Raw genomic sequence first — 21,841 nt, 5'->3', positions numbered from 1 at the left:
ATGGTGTCATTTAAACCGGATTTGAAATACATTTGTATGGCGTGATTTAAACCGAATTTCAAATAGATTTGTATGGCTTGATTTAAACCGAATTTCAAATAGATTTGTATGGCGTGATTTAAACCGGATTGGACATACATTTGTATGGTGTGATTTAAACCGGATTGGACATAGATTTGTATGGCGCGATTTAAACTGAATTTGACATACATTTGTATGGCGTGATTTAAACTGAATTTGACATACATTTGTATGCCGTGATTTAAACTGAATTTGACATACATTTGTATGGCGTGATTTAAACTGAATTTGACATACATTTGTATGGCGTGATTTAAACCGGATTTGACATAGATTTGTATGGCGTGATTTAAACCGGATTTGACATAGATTTGTATGGCGTGATTTAAACCGGATTTGACATAGATTTGTATGGCGTGATTTAAACCGGATTTGACATAGATTTGTATGGCGTGATTTAAACCGGATTTGACATAGATTTGTATGGCGTGATTTAAACCGGATTTGACATAGATTTATATGGCGTGATTTAAACCGAATGTCACATAGATTTGTATGGCGCGATTTAAACTGAATTTGACATACATTTGTATGGCGTGATTTAAACTGAATTTGACATACATTTGTATGGCGTGATTTAAACCGGATTTGAAATACATTTGTATGGTGTGATTTAAACCGGATTTGACATACATTTGTATGGTGTGATTTAAACCGGATTTGAAATACATTTGTATGGTGTGATTTACACCGGATTTGACATACATTTGTATGGTGTGATTTAAACCGGATTTCACATAGATTTGTATGGCGTGATTTAAACTGAATTTGACATACATTTGTATGGCGTGATTTAAACCGGATTTCACATAGATTTGTATGGCGAGTGTCGTCAATGAAACAGAAGACAAATACATATCCACAACACCTTGTTTTATACTCCTTAAACTCCATCGCCTCCATATTTTGTGTCCGATTTTGAGTCATGATGGTTCTTTTTTTTTTTACTAATGTTAGTAGTTTCGTAACAGCTCTTTTATGAAGAAGTTATTAATATCAATAGGTGTTACTCACCTGTGTGACTTTTGTATCAACATTCACATAGTTAAACAATCAATTTTTGGTCGATCTAAAACTTCTGTACGTGATAGCAGATGTAGTGATACAGGTACTTCTTAGCCAACGAGTGAATGGTAGACTGACAGTCTGCTGTCTTCGAGAAGTCAATATTTCTTCACCTTGTAATGCCTGAATTGCTGTTCATTATCAGATTGTTTGTAGTAATGTATTGTACACTGTATACCTATGGGCGGGAATGATAGTGTCAGTGTTATAACTAAAATCACCTCTAAGTTTTATAATCTTGATGGTTTGTGTTTACTAATGTACAGGTATGCTTAACGGAATTACTTGTAAACGTTTTCAGCTCTAATTATAAAGATAAGGCGATAACAAGGATTTATAAAAAGGTTTTATTACTAGTATTTTACAATTGGTAGGTTACACGTATGAGCAATGTACAGTAAGGTCGTGTTGACCAGTATAGGAATAAGATATCAACATAAATATGTATACAATAAGCCATGTACAAAAAGCATTAATCTAGTACTGATTAAGACAGTAGAATATCATTATAGAACATTAACGTCCTAGTGACTATGGCACATGTGAACGGCCGATACTGCCTCATACAGTGCCAGTATGTTATAAAGAGCAGTGACTGACGAGTTATGTCCCTTGTATCACACATCTCTCTATCCATGTCTGTATGATGATGGTCAGGAATACGGCGTGACGAAGGAAAGAACGGTAAGGATGTAGATCACTCATCCACCTGATACAAATATACAAATTAAAAAGTCTCGTGTACAGTTCAATATCAATATAATCCCAATCTCTCTGATACTTGTACCTGGACCTCCTATCAGACTGATGTTTATCAATAATCACTTAGTAAAAGAAACTACATTGTGTACCATTTCCATTTCGAACAGAGAGCAGCAAAACTGCATTGTTTTCCAAAAAAAAAGAAAAAAAAAAAGAAAGAAAAAGCCATATTTACATGTTATTATTTCTTAATATTTTAGTATGTAGGGTTCATTAGCCCCTTTCTGTCCTGTTGAGTCATACACATTAATATTGATGGTGCGTCTGTTATATAGATATGACGAGTTGATAAAGTCGAATACGAAATGTATTCACGTGGAATAGTATTACAAGTGTGAGGCAAATACTTGTTCTCTACAATGTACTTATGAGTAGGTCAATTCCGCTGTTGGTTGTATACTTTTGATTGTCTAGTTGAACTAAGTAATGATGTAGCGATGTCCATCACTTGAAATTAAACTATTTTACGCAACTGATTCGCAACAGAATAAAATAGAACGTTGCAGCAATTTTAGATTACACTAATCATGTCTGCTTGAAATCACAAAATTCCAGTAAATCCTCAATAACAGTTAGGACAGTGCAATATTATATCCAAAGTGTCGCCATCTGTAATGAGAGGGGCGATAACTCTTGACTTGATGTAGTCTATGATAACCTACCTTGTATCTATTTTTTCTTGCCTATAGGTTCCCAGGAGCCCCCAATAACAGTACCGATCTCCTGAACGGGACCAAAGGGAACCGGCACGAACGACCCTGTGATATATATACCGACTGTTAGACATACATAGGCACGAACGACCCTGTGATATATACACCGACTGTTAGACATACATAGGCACGCACGACCCTGTGATATATATACCGGCTGTTAGACATACATAGGCACGCACGACCCTGTGATATATATACCGACTGTTAGACATACATAGGGGTTCACTTACTACTTTGTCCGCAACCAAAACAGAGACGTTAAGATATAAAGTAGACTTGATTTAAATGTCTTGAGATGTATTGTTAAAGAAAGCAATGCAACTATTCATCAGTAAATATACTATATTAGCAATATTATTGGTCCTGCTGGAGAGTGAGGAACTTACATACATTGTACGTCAGTTATAACTATGTAAGCTAAGTATATACTAGTCATACACTCAGAGCTCTGACGTATTATCAATAACAGATAAAGGTAAGGTTTTTACACATTGCTGCCCACAAAATATACAGGACAGTTCTATAATGATTTATACTGGAGTCCTTTACACAGAATACGTATCTTCTGTCCTCTATACAGAATACGTATCATTAGTCCATAGTGTTGTGATGTATTCTGTCCTCTATACAGAATACGTATCTTCTGTCCTCTATACAGAATACGTATCTTCTGTCCTCTATACAGAATACGTATCATAAGTACATGGTGTTGTGATGTATTCTGTCCTCTACAAATAATACGTATCATTAGTCCATAGTGTTGTGATGTATTCTGTCCTCTATACAGAATACGTATCATTAGTACATGGTGTTGTGATGTATTCTGTCCTCTATACAGAATACGTATCATTAGTCCATAGTGTTGTGATGTATTCTGCCTTTACACAGAATACGTATCATAAGTACATGGTGTTGTGATGTATTCTGTCCTCTATACAGAATACGAATCATTAGTCCATAGTGTTGTGATGTATTCTGTCCTCTATACAGAACACGTATCATAAGTACATGGTGTTGTGATGTATTCTGCCTTTACACAGAATACGTATCATTAGTACATGGTGTTGTGATGTATTCTGTCCTCTATACAGAATAAGTATCATTAGTACATGGTGTTGTGATGTATTCTGTCCTCTATACAGAATACGTATCATTAGTACATGGTGTTGTGATGTAGTCTGTCCTCTACAAATAATACGTATCATTAGTCCATAGTGTTGTGATGTATTCTGTCCTTTATACAGAATACATATCATTAGTACATGGTGTTGTGATGTATTCTGTCCTCTATACAGAACACGTATCATAAGTACACGGTGTTGTGATGTATTCTGCCTTTACACAGAATACGTATCATTAGTACATGGTGTTGTGATGTATTCTGTCCTCTATACAGAATACGTATCATAAGTACATTGTTTTGTGTTGTATTATGTCCTCTATACAGAATACGTATCATAAGTACATGGTGTTGTGATGTATTCTGTCCTCCATACAGAATACGTATCATTAGTCCATGGTGTTGTGATGTATTCTGCCTTTACACAGAATACGTATCATTAGTACATGGTGTTGTGATGTATTCTGCCTTTACACAGAATACGTATCATTAGTACATGGTGTTGTGATGTATTCTGTCCTCTATACAGAATACGTATCATAAGTACATGGTGTTGTGATGTAGTCTGTCCTCTATACAGAATACGTATCATTAGTACATGGTGTTGTGATGTATTCTGTCCTCTATACAGAATACGTATCATTAGTCCATAGTGTTGTGATGTATTATGTCCTTTACACAGAATACGTATCATAAGTCCATGGTGTTGTGATGTATTCTGCCTTTACACAGAATACGTATCATTAGTACATGGTGTTGTGATGTATTCTGCCTTTACACAGAATACGTATCATAAGTACATGGTGTTGTGATGTATTCTGTCCTCTATACAGAATACGTATCATAAGTACATGGTGTTGTAATGTATTCTGTCCTCTATACAGAATACGTATCATTAGTACATGGTGTTGTGATGTATTCTGCCCTCCATACAGAATACGTATCATTAGTCCATGGTGTTGTGGTGTATTCTGTCCTCTACACAGAATACGTATCATAAGGACATGGTGTTGTGATGTATTCTGTCCTCTACACAGAATACGTATCATTAGTACATGGTGTTGTGATGTATTCTGTCCTTTACACAGAATACGTATCATAAGTACATGGCGTTGTGATGTATTCTGTCCTTTACACAGAAGTAACTTGACCAATTGTTAATATGTATCACGTCTATTCATGGGCCTTGATTTTGACATTTAATTTGTTAAGCTACCTGTTAATTTCGACAAAACCGACATAAAAAGCATGTTTCATGTACATAAAGCTCATGTAGATCAGACATATTGTACAAAATAACCATGCTGTTATGGTCACAAGTGTCTATAGGAGGTAGTGCGAGCGCTTGTTTGACCAGATTTTACTTTATCAAAGCATAAACGTCGATTCTCTTATGACCTTGAAATGCAAATAGGTCAAGTTACATTTGTTAATCTGGATGAATATCACTTGATTTACTATTTACATGAACCTTAAAGAAAGTGTGATGTCAGTTTTTAAATACTCATCTGTACTTACGATACAATGGCGGGTTCATCGGATAGCAGTAGACAGTCTGGCCCCGAAGACCACCTGGGAAGGAGGGATTGTAAAGAGGTCTGCCCGACATTTGATTTCCATTCCATGCTGTACTTCCGGTCCATGTTGGATTTGCGTTCCACATGTTACTTCCGGTCCATGTTGGATTTGCGTTCCACATGTTACTTCCGGTCCATGTTGGATTTAGTGGAGCAGCGACACCCGTTGTTGTTGCGACAGCTTAAGGAGAAGGAGAACAGTTTGGAATTAAAATTCAGACAGACGAATGTAATTTGTCCTCTTTACGTCGATGTATACCTGTAATTATTGACTTTTAAACAAAAAGGCTGTCTTTCATTTCGTGATTAATAATTTTCTTTTCGTCGGTAGTAACAGGAACGCCTTCCCTGATAACTAACGTGAAGTCACCCAATATGGATATTTGGTATAACACACGGATTTGTTGTTAATAGGTACTTCTCGGCAGTTCCTTATCTCCGCGATTGTTGCTACTATCTACGTCATGGTTGTCCCTTTTTGCTCTAATAAGGGATAGTATGATAGCATCGGCTCAGACTTTTTATAAAACTTTGTACTGTTCCAAATATCTAGAGTTCACCTTTAATACATTATGGAGAAGGTCCACCACCATATCCTCTTCAGCATTGTTTAGGCCCGCCAGAATTTTCGATTTAATTCCTAGCAGCACAGTATAGTTATCGAAGGACTAGCCAGTCGCACCGTGTAAGGAATAGATTTAAATTTTTAAGGCATGAATACTGTTCAGTTCTATCTGCCTTTAGTGAAAGGTTTTCTATACTGGTAATGATCAGGGTGGAAAATTTGTTGTGGACTTATCATTTTCCATCAAAATGATAAGAGTTGAAACAATTTGGTAATTAGGAAAAGTAATGATTATGTCATGATGTAATGCTATCAATGAACAGTAATAAATGTATTTACATGGAAATTTGTAACAGAAAACAAAGAGCCATCAAAATTACAAATTATGGAATATAGAGTGGGGTATCGAGGGAAACGCTTCATATGGTCTGAAGTAAGTATGAGGGTGTAAACCTAAATAAGTATGAGGCTAACCTAACAAGGCTGAGGGTGTAAACCTAAAAAAGTATGATGCTAACCTAACAAGGCTGAGGGTGTAAACCTAAATAAGTATGAGGCTAACCTAACAAGGCTGAGGGTGTAAACCTAAATAAGTATGAGGCTAACCTAACAAGGCTGAGGGTGTAAACCTAAAAAAGTATGATGCTAACCTAACAAGGCTGAGGGTGTAAACCTAAATAAGTATGAGGCTAACCTAACAAGGCTGAGGGTTTAAACCTAAATAAGTATGAGGCTAACATAACAAGGCCGAGGGTGTAAACCTAAATAAGTATGAGGCTAACCTAACAAGGCTGAGGGTGTAAACCTAAATAAGTATGAGGCTAACCTAACAAGGCTGAGGATGTAAACCTAAATAAGTATGAGGCTAACCTAACAAGGCTGAGGGTGTAAACCTAAATAAGTATGAGGCTAACCTAACAAGGCTGAGGGTGTAAACCTAAATAAGTATGAGGCTAACCTAACAAGGCTGAGGGTGTAAACCTAAATAAGTATGAGGCTAACCTAACAAGGCTGAGGGTGTAAACCTAAATACATGTAAGTATGAGGCTAACCTAACAAGGCTGAGGATGTAAACCTAAATAAGTATGAGGCTAACCTAACAAGGCTGAGGGTGTAAACCTAAATAAGTATGAGGCTAACCTAACAAGGCTGAGGGTGTAAACCTAAATAAGAAGAGGCTAACCTAACAAGGCTGAGGGTGTAAACCTAAATAAGTATGAGGCTAACATAACAAGGCTGATGAGTCCTAGAAGGACGAAACAGCTGTATGGTGTCCCTAACATCACTGATGATACCTAGAAGGACGAAACAGCTGTATGGTGTCCCTAACATCACTGATGAGTCCTAGAAGGTCGAAACAGCTGTATGGTGTCCCTAACATCACTGATGAGACCTAGAAGGACGACACAGCTGTATGATGTCCCTAACATCACTGATGAGACCTAGAAGGACGACACAGCTGTATGGTGTCCCTAACATCACTGATGAGACCTAGAAGGACGAAACAGCTGTATGATGTCCCTAACATCACTGATGAGACCTAGAAGGACGACACAGCTGTATGGTGTCCCTAACATCACTGATGAGACCTAGAAGGACGACACAGCTGTATGGTGTCCCTAACATCACTGATGAGACCTAGAAGGACGAAACAGCTGTATGATGTCCCTAACATCACTGATGAGACCTAGAAGGACGACACAGCTGTATGGTGTCCCTAACATCACTGATGAGACCTAGAAGGACGACACAGCTGTATGGTGTCCCTAACATCACTGATGAGACCTAGAAGGACGAAACAGCTGTATGGTGTCCCTAACATCACTGACGAGTCCTAGAAGGTCGAAACAGCTGTATGAAGTCCCTAACATCACTGATGAGTCCTAGAAGGACGACACAGCTGTATGATGTCCCTATCATCCCCGATGAGACCTAGAAGGACGAAACAGCTGTATGAAGTCCCTAACATCACTGATGAGTCCTAGAAGGACGACACAGCTGTATGGTGTCCCTAACATTACTGATGAGTCCTAGAAGGACGACACAGCTGTATGGTGTCCATAACATCCCCGATGAGACCTAGAAGGACGGAACAGCTGTATGGTGCAGCCCGATTCATTTTACGTACATGTAGCTCTACTGTATATAACTCTGACTTTGTTTTGAAAGGAGCTCCGTTCAGCAGCTTCGTAAAAAGCTTTATTCTACAAACATTTTTTTGATATATAATTTCCAAACGGTATTTTCTATTATTCGGATAATAAACACATTGAGTTATATACTCACGCTGACTTTGTCCAGTGGCGGTCATGATGAAAGACAACACGAGACTGGAGATACAGAGGAAAGTCAACTTCATACTGTAAATATAAAATGTTTGTGATCAAGTGGTCGGGGTACGTGTGAGTGATCAGCATGCCAGAAGAGAGATAACTCGAGACATTTTGCTGCTTGAAGAAATCAATAAAGTTTTTACCATTGTACCCCTGTCTGTAGAAAACAATATAGTTTTTACCATGGTACCCCTGTCTGTAGAAAACAATATAGTTTTTACCATTGTACCCCTGTCTGTAGAAAACAATATAGTTTTTACCATTGTACCCCTGTCTGTATAAAACAATATAGTTTTTACCATTGTACCCCTGTCTGTAGAAAACAATATAGTTTTTACCATTGTACCCCTGTCTGTAGAAAACAATATAGTTTTTACCATGGTACTCCTGTCTGTATAAAACAATATAGTTTTTACCATTGTACCCCTGTCTGTAGAAATCAATATAGTTTTTACCATTGTACCCCTGTCTGTAGAAAACAATATAGTTTTTACCATTGTACCCCTGTCTGTAGAAATCAATATAGGTTTTACCATTGTACTCCTGTCTGCTATTGTTGTTAAATAAATAAAGTTTACATTTCACCCTGTACAGGTAATTCTCTTTTTGAATACTATTTATACAAAATTTAACTTTAAGAGAAAGAAAGGTAAGGTAAGAAATGTATACAATTTTAAACAGACGCATAACATACCTGGATTTGTAAGAAAACTGCACAAGGTATATATCTATGACGGTCGACAGCAAAACACCTTAAGTTGGACCGTCAGCGACAGATTATATACCTTACTCAGGAATGTACCATTCTATTTACATAATTATAGTAAACAAAGTGATTAATCAACAGGTCCCCCTACCTCGTACCCGGCCTCGCTCTCGCCTAGGGGGCGCCACACTTCCCAGCCTCATTGAGATGCCGGTTCGCGGTCGTCACAACTTCCGGGTATGACTGGACGGGTTTCAGGAGGAGCATTGAATGGTCAATGATCTGGTCAATAACTTTACTGACGTTTGATAAGGTTGATTAACTGCTTTATATATATAGTGTATGCATTTTTCACTAGTCGGTTCAGAAAATGAATACGTAGATTATTTTTTTTCATACAGACGACGATAGAAAAATATGTACGACAAAATTAAATACAACACACACTTCCGTAAATAAACTGGAAATATAATATCGGATGCAATAAACAATGTATTTATCCCTGAAACGACAGTTTCTCAAATGAAGCTAAAATCTTTGCATTTAATCACTAGCAATGAAAGCCAATTAGTCACATTGAATTATGTTAATTAATTAATGTTAACTAGATTTTTCCAGGTACTATGTACATTGTAATTACTGTCAGTCACCACAACTTACCAGGAGGATAAGATGGCGCCGAGTGGGGGTGTACACGGTTCATGAGTTCCTGGTTGAAATGGTCATTGTGGCGTTCCCCGCGAGTTTCTGGACGCGTAAGGTTGTGTCATACTTGCAGGAGAACTGGTGTTTAGAGGTTATTTGTGGAAAATTGAAAATTTGTGTCGGTTTTGAGCCATTTTAGTGAACATTCCAGTGGTGTATATGGACATCATATGAACTTTGAACTTTCGGAAACGTGTTTCTGGCCTGATTTTCGTCACGCTCTAGTAGCTTTTCAACTTCACATGTGCGCGTGTATTGTTACCTGTGCGCGTTTGCCATATTGACGGCTCGCTGTAGTCAACTGTTCACAACAACACTGTACTGTACTTTATAGTTTGCACTATGGCGGACACTTCACAAGTAGTTAGCGATGCTCATAATGTCTTATATAGTTCCAACAATGAGAGCGATATCGACTCCAAGCTTGATAGAATTACGTCACTCATTTCTGATATGACTGTCCGTATATCTGATATAGATGTACAAGTTAAGAAAATTGATAAAGTCCAGCAAACATTGTCATCTTTAACTAATAAAGTTAATAAACTTGAGCATGAACTTGGTAATGTGAGAGTGAAGAACTCTGAGCTTGAGAAGGCCATTCGCGATATAACTGTAAGCACTCGTGAATTTGAGCAAAGTGCACAGGCCCTTGGAGACATGTTTGATACTATTAAGACACAGGTTGATGTTAACAAGGCGTCATTGAACACACTCAATGAATCTACATCCGATATCTCGGTTATTCGTAAGGAGTTGGACTCCCTGAAGAAGGAGAAGGATGAGATGAGCTCCCTTGTTCTTGATCTACAATGTAGATCGATGAAAAATAGTTTGGTTTTTCACGGTCTTCAGGGTGAAAGTAAAGATGAGGACACTGAGAGCAAACTCATGGACTTTTTACATTTCGAGTTAGGCATTGATTACCGTATGGAAATTGGCAATGTTCACCGTTTTGGAAAGTTTGTGTCCGGTAAGCCGAGGCCAATAGTTGCTCGTTTTATTTACTATAAGGACCTCGCGCATGTGCTACAGTTATCCGGAAAGCTCCGTGGAAAGCCATTCGGCATCAACGAGCAGTTTCCTGCTGTAATCGAGGCGAAAAGGCGGTTGCTGTATCCCGTTAGGAAGCAAGCGAGAGCTAACAATCTTCAGGCTAAAATGGTTCGGGATAAGTTATATATCGAGGGTGAACTTTACGTTCCGGGGGATCAGGTAGACTGTACGAGTGACAAGGCGTCAGCCTCTGCAGCGTCTCCGCGCAACACCAGGATGGGACATTCTACGCCCGTCACACGCAGCGCTAAGAGGAGACGTCGTTTCACGTCAACCCCGCCTAATGCAGCCAACAGGACTGAGTCGTCTCGTCTGTAGGGGTGTCAGGGTGTTATCCGTCCAGTGAAAGTAACTTTATGGAATGTTAATCGTGCTTTAGAACGCAAATTAGCTGACCCTGATTTCGTTGACGTTATTTCCGGTTCTGATTTAATTTTCCTGTCGGAATGTTGGGTCAGTCAAGACAGTGCCTTAAACAGTAGTCTTCTCCGTGATGACTACACAATTTTGTCTTATCCTCGTCAAAAGGGTAAAGGTGGAGGTCTGGTTTTATTGTTTAATAAGAAGTTTGACATTTCTGTTGTAAAGTTTGAAGTAGACACTCTACTGTGGGTTAAAATTAAGCAATTTGGTGCCGAAGATATTTATATTTGCTTCTCTTATATTCCACCTGTAAATAATGTATATTACACTCTGTATGATGTTGATGTTTTCGATATTATTCAGAATGATGTGGGCTATTACTCACAGCTTGGTACTGTTATCGTTGCCGGTGATATGAATAGTAGGATTGGTAAATCAGTTGATTACATAGAGTCTGATTCCATACCGAGGTCAATTTGTAATACGCTTGCAAATAACTTTGTATATAACAACGATACTGTTATGCCTAATCGTGAATCTGATGATGGCGTTGTTAATAATTTCGGGCGTAAACTGTTACAACTGTATAAAAGTACTGGTCTTCGGGTATGTAATGGTAGATCACCTGGTGAAAACACGGGTAAATTTACTTTTTATAATCATTTGGGGTCAAGCATAATCGATTATGCCCTTATACATAAAGATTTCTTTAATATGATCACTGAATTCAATGTGTGTGATTTTAATGAATGGTCTGACCATTCGCCAGTTGGTTTTAATTTAAATGTATTATCAAATTCGCATGAAGCACATGTAGGTATTGATATTCATATAAAAAACGTTGATACTAACCTATCACCAACTTTTTATAAATGGAATGTTGATGAAGAAATTCAAATGAAGAGTAATTTAGATGATAACATCCATTTACTACATAATATTGTTAATGATATGCAGTCCTCTACTGTCTCTGTAGATCATGGCATCGATATCTTTTCTTCAGTTTTAAATGAAATATTCAGCCCCTGCTGCCAATCATCTCCTAAGAACCCGTCTGAGAGTAAACCAAAACATCGTACACATAAACCCTGGTTTGACGATAAATGTAAACGCTTATACAGATTGTATCGACGTAGCTTATTTTCTTTTAATTCTGATAGAACCCCTTTAAATAGGTTGTCCCTTGTTGAAGCCAAACGTACGTATAAACGTTATGAAAGAAGAGTTAAACGTAAGTATTTTAGATCAGAAGGGGACCGTCTAAGCTTGTTACGTAAAAAAATCCGAAACTTTTTTATCAATATTTTAAGAAAAAGTCCAACTGTCCAACAAACCATTTAACTCTTGGGGACTTTTTTGATCATTTCAAAGCTGTTAGCAGTGATGATGTTGTTTCCGATAATCCAGATATTTCAGATTTTGACAATTCAGAGATTTATGTTGATTTAGACTCTACTATAACTGATAATGAAGTTATGAATGTTTTAAAAAGTGCCAAATTGGGTAAAACTCCTGGGATTGATAATATTCTTAATGATAATTTTGTAAAATATAAGGAGTCATTTGCTCCAATTTTATCCAAACTTTTTAATGTAATTTTTGATGCTGGTGTTTTTCCTTCAATATGGTCAAAGGGTATAATTTTTCCTTTGTTCAAAAAGGGCGATGCCAACGATACAAACAATTATAGAGGAATAACTCTAGTAAGCTGTTTATCTAAATTATTTACTAGTGTTTTAAACAATAGATTGTTGGATTGGTCTAGGGAGAATAACATCGTCTCTGATGCCCAATTTGGTTTTAAACCTGGTTTTGGAACCAATTATGCTGTTTTTGCTTTACATGGTATAATTAAGAAAATGCTTTCAAACAATCGTAAACTTTAATGCTGTTTTGTTGATTATCGTAAGGCTTTTGATAGCGTGAATAGAAATAAATTGTTTTTGAAACTTTCCCAGAGTGGAATCAGGGGGAAATTATTAAATGTTTTGAAGTCTTTATATAAAGGTCTGAAATCATGTGTTAGATTTAAGTCTGAATTGTCTGATTTTTTCTCTTGCTCCCGAGGTTTGATGCAAGGGGAGGGGTTGTCTCCCTTTCTTTACTCTATGTATGTTAATGATTTCGAAAAAGAACTAATTAATTCCTCCTGTGACGCTTTGTTTTTAAGAGATGTTTCACTTTTTCTTCTTATGTATGCAGATGACACTGTCCTTTTCTCAGAAACTGCTTCCGGCTTACAAAAAATGTTAGATTCCTTAAAACAATATAGTGACAATTGGCAATTAACAGTCAATACTGATAAAACAAAAATTGTTGTATTTCGTAATAGGGGTAGATTACGAGTTGTCGAAAATTTTTACTTTAATGGCAATGAAATAGAGATTGTTGATCGTTTTAACTACCTAGTTATAGTATTTAACTTTAATGGTAAGTTCACAAAAACTCAAGGTGTTATTGCAGAACAAGGCCGTAAATGTATGTATAATGTGTTGAAAATTTGTAATAATTTATCTCTTAATGTAGAATCTAAATTGAATGTTTTTGATGTTTACGTCTCCTCTATTCTCAATTATGGTTGCGAAACATGGGGCTTCCATGTTGCAGACAAAGTAGAAAAGGTTCATGTTGATTTTTTGAGAAAGATCCTTGTTGTTAAGACAAGTACGCCTTCCTTCATGATATACATTGTATTCGGAATTAGGACGTTTGCCGTTGCATATCGTCAGGAAATGTCGAATAATAAAATATTGGCTGAAATTGATCAAATGTGAGAATATTGTTCTTAAGTCGGTTTATGAAGATATGGAGGATTGCAACCACAGAAATTGTAATTGGCGTTGCCAAGTTAAAAAAATATTATTGTCTTCTGGTTTCGGTAATGTCTGGTTAACTCATTATGTTGATAATGAAAAGGTATTTTTACATTGCTTTAAGCAGAGTTTGATTGATGCTTTTATTCAAGCAAGAAATGAATTTATTGAAAGATCTTCTAAATGTTATCTGTATAAATATATTGTTGACACCTTCACACTGCAATTCTATCTAACAAAATCTATTCCTGATCCGTATCGTAAACTTATTTCGAAATTAAGACTTTCATCGCAAAAGCTTTATATAGAAGAAGGCCGGTATCGTAATATTCCAAGGTCAAATAGGTTATGTCGTTATTGCAACCAGAACCAAGTAGAGGACGAATTCCATTTCATCCTTATTTGTCCACTATATGTTGATATTCGAAAAAGATTCATTAAAAAATATTATTGGAATCACCCGTCTTCTTTTAAACTTGTTCAATTGCTTTCTGTTCACAATAAAAAAGAGTTATGTAATCTTGGAAAATATTTACAATCAAGCTGGTTACTACGGTCGAGATTCCAACCTTTAGTATAGATCAATATCGTATTGTACGTGTTTATCTCCAGCTATACCTATTTTTTGTTCATACCCTAACTATTCATCTAAATTATGTACACTTTGTATTTAGTGTTGTTTTAACGATGTTAGTTACTTATCTCTATTTATATCTATTTATATATATTGTTTGTTCATCATGTAATTATTCTCACGACGTATATATTTGCATTTGAAAAATCCTAGATACTTATATTAGTTATACCTATTGTTTGGTAACTACTATCTATCTACTCTTACAAACTGTATTATTTACTTTTTATTAATGACTTAAGGTACTTGTCTCCAGTTATGTTTATTGTTTTGTCCACCCCCCTGAATACTCTGATTGTGTTTTTGTTGTTAAAATCAATGTTTTCGGATGCTTTTCACCAGTTACGCCTACTGTTTTGTTCATGCTCTATAACAATTAGTTACGTATTGTATATATGTGTATGTTGATGCTTCTATGTTATACTTATGAGCCGTAAGGCTTCAAGTTGAATAAACTAAACACTAAACCAGGAAGGTCGGTATTGCAGAAAACTCGTTCTCTTTAATACTTTTTGTCTCGATACTTTTACCTCAAATTGCAATGAAAGCAACCGAATTTTAACATTCAGAATGGGTTTTTTTTCAGTTTAAGATATGCGAGGTTCGAGTGTTGTGACCATGGATATACAATACCGCGTTAGATATGTGAGGTTCGAGTGTTGTGACCATAGATATACATACCGCGTTAGATATGTGAGGTTCGAGTGTTGTGACCATAGATATACATACCACGTTAGATATGCGAGGTTCGAGTGTTGTGACCTGGGGTATACAATACCGCGTTAGATATGTGAGGTTCGAGTGTTGTGACCATAGATATACATACCACGTTAGATATGTAAGGTTCGAGTGTTGTGACCATAGATATACAATACCGCGTTAGATATGTGAGGTTCGAGTGTTGTGACCATAGATATACATACCGCGTTAGATATGTGAGGTTCGAGTGTTGTGACCATAGATATACATACCGCGTTAGATATGCGAGGTTCGAGTGTTGTGACCATAGATATACAATACCGCGTTAGATATGTGAGGTTCGAGTGTTGTGACCTTGGGTATACATACCGCGTTAGATATGTGAGGTTCGAGTGTTGTGACCTTGGGTATACAATACCGCGCTAGATATGCGAGGTTCGAGTGTTGTGACCATAGATATACAATACCGCGTTAGATATGCGAGGTTCGAGTGTTGTGACCTTGGATATACATACCGCGTTAGATATGCGAGGTTCGAGTGTTGTGACCTTGGATATACATACCGCGTTAGATATGCGAGGTTCGAGTGTTGTGACCTTGGATATATATACCGCGTTAGATATGCGAGGTTCGAGTGTTGTGAACATAGATATACATACCGCGTTAGATATGCGAGGTTCGAGTGTTGTGACCTTGGATATATATACCGCGTTAGATATACGAGGTTCGAGTGTTGTGACCATAGATATACATACCGCGTTAGATATGCGAGGTTCGAGTGTTGTGAACATAGATATACATACCGCGTTAGATATGCGAGGTTCGAGTGTTGTGACCATGGATATACATGTATATACCGCGTTAGATATGTGAGGTTCGAGTGTTGTGACCTTGGATACCGTGTTAGATATGCGAGGTTCGAGTGTTGTGACCATAGATATACATACTGCGTCAGATATGTGATGTTCGAGTGTTGTGACCATGGATATACAATACCGCGTTAGATATGTGATGTTCGAGTGTTGTGACCTTGGATACCGCGTTATATATGCGAGGTTCGAGTGTTGTGACCATAGATATACATACCGCGTTTGATATGTGAGGTTCGAGTGTTGTGACCATAGATATACATACCACGTTAGATATGTGAGGTTCGAGTGTTGTGACCATAGATATACATACCGCGTTAGATATGTGAGGTTCGAGTGTTGTGACCTTGGATACCGCGTTAGATATGCGAGGTTCGAGTGTTGTGACCATGGATATACATACCACGTTAGATATGTGAGGTTCGAGTGTTGTGACCATAGATATACATACCGCGTTAGATATGTGAGGTTCGAGTGTTGTGACCATAGATATACATACCACGTTAGATATGTGAGGTTCGAGTGTTGTGACCTTGGATATACAATACCGCGTTAGATATGCGAGGTTCGAGTGTTGTGACCTTGGGTATACAATACCGCGTTAGATATGTGAGGTTCGAGTGTTGTGACCATAGATATACATACCGCGTTAGATATACGAGGTTCGAGTGTTGTGACCATAGATATACATACCACGTTAGATATGTGAGGTTCGAGTGTTGTGACCATAGATATACATACCACGTTAGATATGTGAGGTTCGAGTGTTGTGACCATAGATATACATACCACGTTTGATATGTGAGGTTCGAGTGTTGTGACCATAGATATACATACCACGTTAGATATGTGAGGTTCGAGTGTTGTGACCATAGATATACATACCGCGTTAGATATGCGAGGTTCGAGTGTTGTGACCTTGGATATACAATACCGCGTTAGATATGTGAGGTTCGAGTGTTGTGACCATAGATATACATACCGCGTTAGATATGTGAGGTTCGAGTGTTGTGACCTTGGATAAACAATACCGCGTTAGATATGTGAGGTTCGAGTGTTGTGACCATAGATATACAATACCGCGTTAGATATGTGAGGTTCGAGTGTTGTGACCATAGATATACAATACCGCGTTAGATATGTGAGGTTCGAGTGTTGTGACCATAGATATACAATACCGCGTTAGATATGTGAGGTTCGAGTGTTGTGACCTTGGATATACATACCACGTTAGATATGTGAGGTTCGAGTGTTGTGACCATAGATATACATACCACGTTAGATATGTGAGGTTCGAGTGTTGTGACCTTGGGTATACAATACCGCGTTAGATATGTGAGGTTCGAGTGTTGTGACCATAGATATACATACCGCGTTAGATATGTGAGGTTCGAGTGTTGTGACCATAGATATACATACCACGTTAGATATGTGAGGTTCGAGTGTTGTGACCTTGGATATACATACCGCGTTAGATATGTGAGGTTCGAGTGTTGTGAACATAGATATACATACCGCGTTAGATATGCGAGGTTCGAGTGTTGTGACCATAGATATACATACCGCGTTAGATATGCGAGGTTCGAGTGTTGTGACCATAGATATACATACCGCGTTAGATATGCGAGGTTCGAGTGTTGTGACCATAGATATACATACCGCGTTAGATATGTGAGGTTCGAGTGTTGTGACCATAGATATACATACCGCGTTAGAAATGTGAGGTTCGAGTGTTGTGACCTTGGATATACATACCGCGTTAGATATGTGAGGTTCGAGTGTTGTGACCACGGGTATACAATACCGCGTTAGATATGTGAGGTTCGAGTGTTGTGACCTTGGATATACAATACCGCGTTAGATATGCGAGGTTCGAGTGTTGTGACCACGGGTATACAATACCGCGTTAGATATGCGAGGTTCGAGTGTTGTGACCTTGGATACCGCGTTAGATATGTGAGGTTTACAAATTTGCTTTGTTTGTAAATTGTTTGAAATATCTTTTTCTCTGAACATCTAATTTTGTAAAGAGAAATGAACTAAAGTTTAAAAGGTAAATGTAAACCTCTAATACTACTATAAATACTCTCGTTTACAGACTGATGGAGTTGTTTTAATACAAGTCAGATATGAGGTAGATAGTGACGACATGGATACTATAATGCAATATTATATTATAGTATTAAATTAAGTTATACAGCTGTTCAAGCTCTCCATAGAACACGTGGATAACGAGGGCATGAGGGTGACGAGGGCATGATGGAGAAAAGGAAACGAGTTTGAGGAGAACACGAGAGATACGACGACATGAGAGATACGAGGACATGAGGATGACGAGGACATAAGGGTTAAGAGGACACGAGAGTTACGGGGACACGAGGGCTACGGGGACACGATAGATAATAGGACATGAGGGTGACGAGAACATGAGGATGACGAGGACATGAGGTTGACGAGGACATGAGGGTGTCGAGGACATGAGGTTGACGAGGACATGAGGATGGCGAGGACATGAGGGTGACGAGGACATAAGGATGACGAAGACATAAGAGATACGAGGACATGAGGGTGAGGAGGACATGAGTGTGACGAGGACATGAGGATGATGAGGACATGAGGGTGACGAGGACATAAGGGTGACGAGGACATGAGATTGATGAGGACATGAGGGTTACGGGGACACGAGGGTTGGAAAGGACATGAGAGATACGAGGACATGAGGTTTACGGGGACACGAGGGCTATGAGGACACGAGAGTTACGAGGACATGAGGTTTACGGGGACACGAGGACTACGAGGACACGATAGAGAATAGGACATGAGGGTGACGAGGACATGAGAGATACGAGGACATGAGGGTGACGAAGGCACGAGGATTACGAGGACACGATGAGAAATACGAGGATATGAGGGTGGCGATGACTAGAGAAATAGGTGAACATAAGATTGACGAGGACACAAGGGTTACGAGGACACGATGGTGAAGAGGACATGAGGGTGACGAGGGCATGAGAGAAACGTGGGCACGAGGGGAACGAGAACACGGAGGTGGCGAAGACATAGGTTGACGAAGACACGAGAATTACGAGGATATGAGGGTGACGAGGACACGATAACTACGAGGATATGCGGGTGAGGAGGACATGAGGATGACAAGGGTACGAGGGTTACGAGGACATGAGGGTGACGAGGACTTGAGGGTGATCAGGACATGAGATTGATGAGGACATGAGGCTAACGGGGACACGAGGGCTACGAGGACACGATAGTGAATAGGACATGAGGGTGACGAGGGCACGAGGGTTGGAAAGGACATGAGATATACGAGAACATGAGGTTTACGGGGACACGAGGGCTACGAGGACACGATATTAAATAGGACATGAGGGTGATGAGGGCACGAGAGTTACGAGGACATGAGGGTTACAGGGACACGAGGGCTACAAGAACACGATTGAGAATAGGACATGAGGGTGACGAGGACATGAGAGATACGAGGACATGAAGGAGACGAAGGCACGAGGATTACGAGGACACGATAGTGAATAGGACATGAGGGTGACGAGGACACGAGGGCACGAGGGTTATGAGGGCACGAGAAATACGAGGACATGAGGGTGGCGATGACTAAAGAAATACGTGGACATAAGATTGACGAGGACACGATGGTGAAGAGGACATGAGGGTGACGAGGGCACGAGAGAAACGTGGGCACGAGGGGAACGAGAACACGGAGGTGGCGAAGACATAAGGTTGACGAAGACACGAGAATTACGAGGATATGAGGTTGACGGGCGAGTACACGATAATTACAAGGATATAAGGGTGGCGAGGACCCGAGGATTTCGAGGACATGAGGGTGGCGGGCGAGTACACGATAATAACGAGGACATGAGGGTGACGAGGAAATGAGGGTGGCGAGGACACGATAATAACGAGGACATGAGGGTGACGAGGAAATGAGGGTGGCGAGGAAATGAGGTTGGCGACTATAATATATTGTGCAACTGTCCATACTTTGTTCGGTACGTCAGATATAACGTGACATTAGGGGTCAATGGTCATGTTAATTTATTGTCATAAATGACGTAACATTGAAAGTATAAGATCGGTTGAAATAAAACACCATCTGACTAGTGAACAATGTATATTTTTACCTGACAATTCTAGGGCCATGCCATTGTGTTACGGGATTGCAATGTTGGCCACGATTCCCTCGGCAGGTGAGATGACGTAAGAATGCAGCTTCTCGTGCATCAATCAGCTTAGCCTGAATCCTCTCATCATATCGACCCCACATTCTTCAGACCACACCGTCACCATCGACAGAAACACCAGTCTGACTATAAACAGACGACTGGGACCATAGTGAGGTACGAATCACTTATTTACAAACAGACGATTCCGCTCTACTGTCATGCTTTTTTAAACGTTCGTTTTAATTCCCTTTTCACGAAATACATCTCGACAATCTACTACGGTGATACCGGACATTCACAATATTATTTATCTACAGATGAGTGTTGTAGTATGTTTTTTTTTTATCTTCTACGGGAATCGAAGAGTTGACCATAGGAAAAAAGTATATATCCACGAATAAACACCGACCCCGATCTTACTGAAATCATGTACAGTAAATTCTGCTTCCGGTTTATGTTTTCTACCCGACTACTGAAAAATGAAATAAGAAAACATGGGATACAAAAAGACGCCAAATTGTATCTGGTAGATTTAACGTCAGTTAACATTTAGGTTTACAAACTCACATGTTACGATGAAAATATCATCAGAAATAAATAAAAAGAAAAGGAAAAACAGAGAAAAGTACGCGGACCTTTGATACAGTCTCTGGTATCGGACAAACAACAACAAAAGCAATATTAAGTTTTACAATAATCGATACAAAACATGACTAGGACAGTGTTTTGTAGTGTAATTGGTACGATCAGCTCGCTCGATCGACACCACAGATTGTCACTATTGGAATGGACATTTCGTGTCGCCATTCAAACTCCCGCTAGTTACAGGTAAACTAATACCTCAAGTATTGACGAGCAACGCGTGGGAGCACACGACCAAGCATAGTCATCTTACAGACCAAGGGACAAATAATTTACATATAAAGTCACTTATCATCTTCAGAAACAGTACTTCTATGTTTGGCCCTATATAACACCCAGGTAGGCCTAGGGGTGTACTTAGAGTTAAAGTAACGACACACCCTACTCTCCAATCTGACAACAAGCTGACTGCCCTGGAGAGAGTGTATCTTCACATCTTGTAACCAACACACAGCTAAATACACGATTAACTTTTTTCTATGAATTCCTGGCAAGTGCGCAAATCAGTTTTGTCGGTGGCGAGGAGAAATTTTCTAATTATTTCTGCTGCAGAAGTTGGGAGCTGTTCGTGTCTATAGTAGTGGTGCTATACCGTTATAGAGACCATGGTGTTACTGGGTCATTCTTACTAATGTGTCACTTTGTGGGCCTTACTACCAGAAAAATGTTCGTCTGTACTAGGGAATTAAGAGTTTGAGAAATTGAGAAACACTACAAAAGTTCAAAAAAAAACATTTAACAAATACCAGAAAATAACATTTTGAGGAGCACCAGGTTGTGACGAGTAATGACGGATTAACTTTTTATATAATACAAATTATATTTGTTTTCTTTTTTTAATTTTCTGGACGCGTTGTCGAGCGAATCACCATGACGATGCTCGAAGACGTCCCAGTAGTGAAGACGAGGCTGTCGGAAGAGCAGGCCTTATTAACA

The 21,841-nt window shown here is 38.7% G+C and overlaps 1 protein-coding gene across 2 annotated transcripts; it reads right to left on the bottom strand.

Moving 5' to 3' along the window:
- Positions 1–1,479: 1,479 nt before the first annotated feature.
- Positions 1,480–8,981, bottom strand: LOC117328162 (sodium channel protein type 4 subunit alpha-like). 2 transcript variants are annotated; one of them, XR_004532898.1, is made up of 5 exons: positions 8,914–8,981; positions 8,173–8,246; positions 5,263–5,502; positions 2,571–2,666; positions 1,480–1,855 (listed from the first exon to the last, which is right to left on the bottom strand). XR_004532898.1 is itself a non-coding variant. In XM_033885564.1 (4 exons), exons 2-4 carry the CDS (start codon positions 8,243–8,245, stop codon positions 1,848–1,850), a joined length of 321 nt encoding a protein of 106 aa, XP_033741455.1. In that variant the 5' UTR covers position 8,246; positions 8,914–8,979; the 3' UTR covers positions 1,480–1,847. The 2 variants fall into 2 exon arrangements, 1 of the variants encoding a protein (XP_033741455.1); XM_033885564.1 differs by lacking the exon at positions 2,571–2,666 and having other exon boundaries at positions 8,914–8,979.
- Between the last annotated feature and the right edge of the window lie 12,860 nt (positions 8,982–21,841).

The sequence above is a fragment of the Pecten maximus genome, chromosome 5, assembly GCF_902652985.1.
Source record: "Pecten maximus chromosome 5, xPecMax1.1, whole genome shotgun sequence".
NCBI lineage: Eukaryota > Metazoa > Mollusca > Bivalvia > Pectinida > Pectinidae > Pecten > Pecten maximus.
This window is presented reverse-complemented; position numbering and strand designations above follow the sequence as displayed.

Excerpts from the sequence above, each read along its gene's own strand:
- LOC117328162 (XM_033885564.1), bottom strand. The coding sequence starts at position 8,245 with ATGAAGTTGACTTTCCTCTGTATCTCCAGTCTCGTGTTGTCTTTCATC. Across the intron at positions 5,503-8,172 it reads CGCCACTGGACAAAGTCAGC|CTGTCGCAACAACAACGGGT; the intron begins GTGAGTATATAA and ends CTTCTCCTTAAG.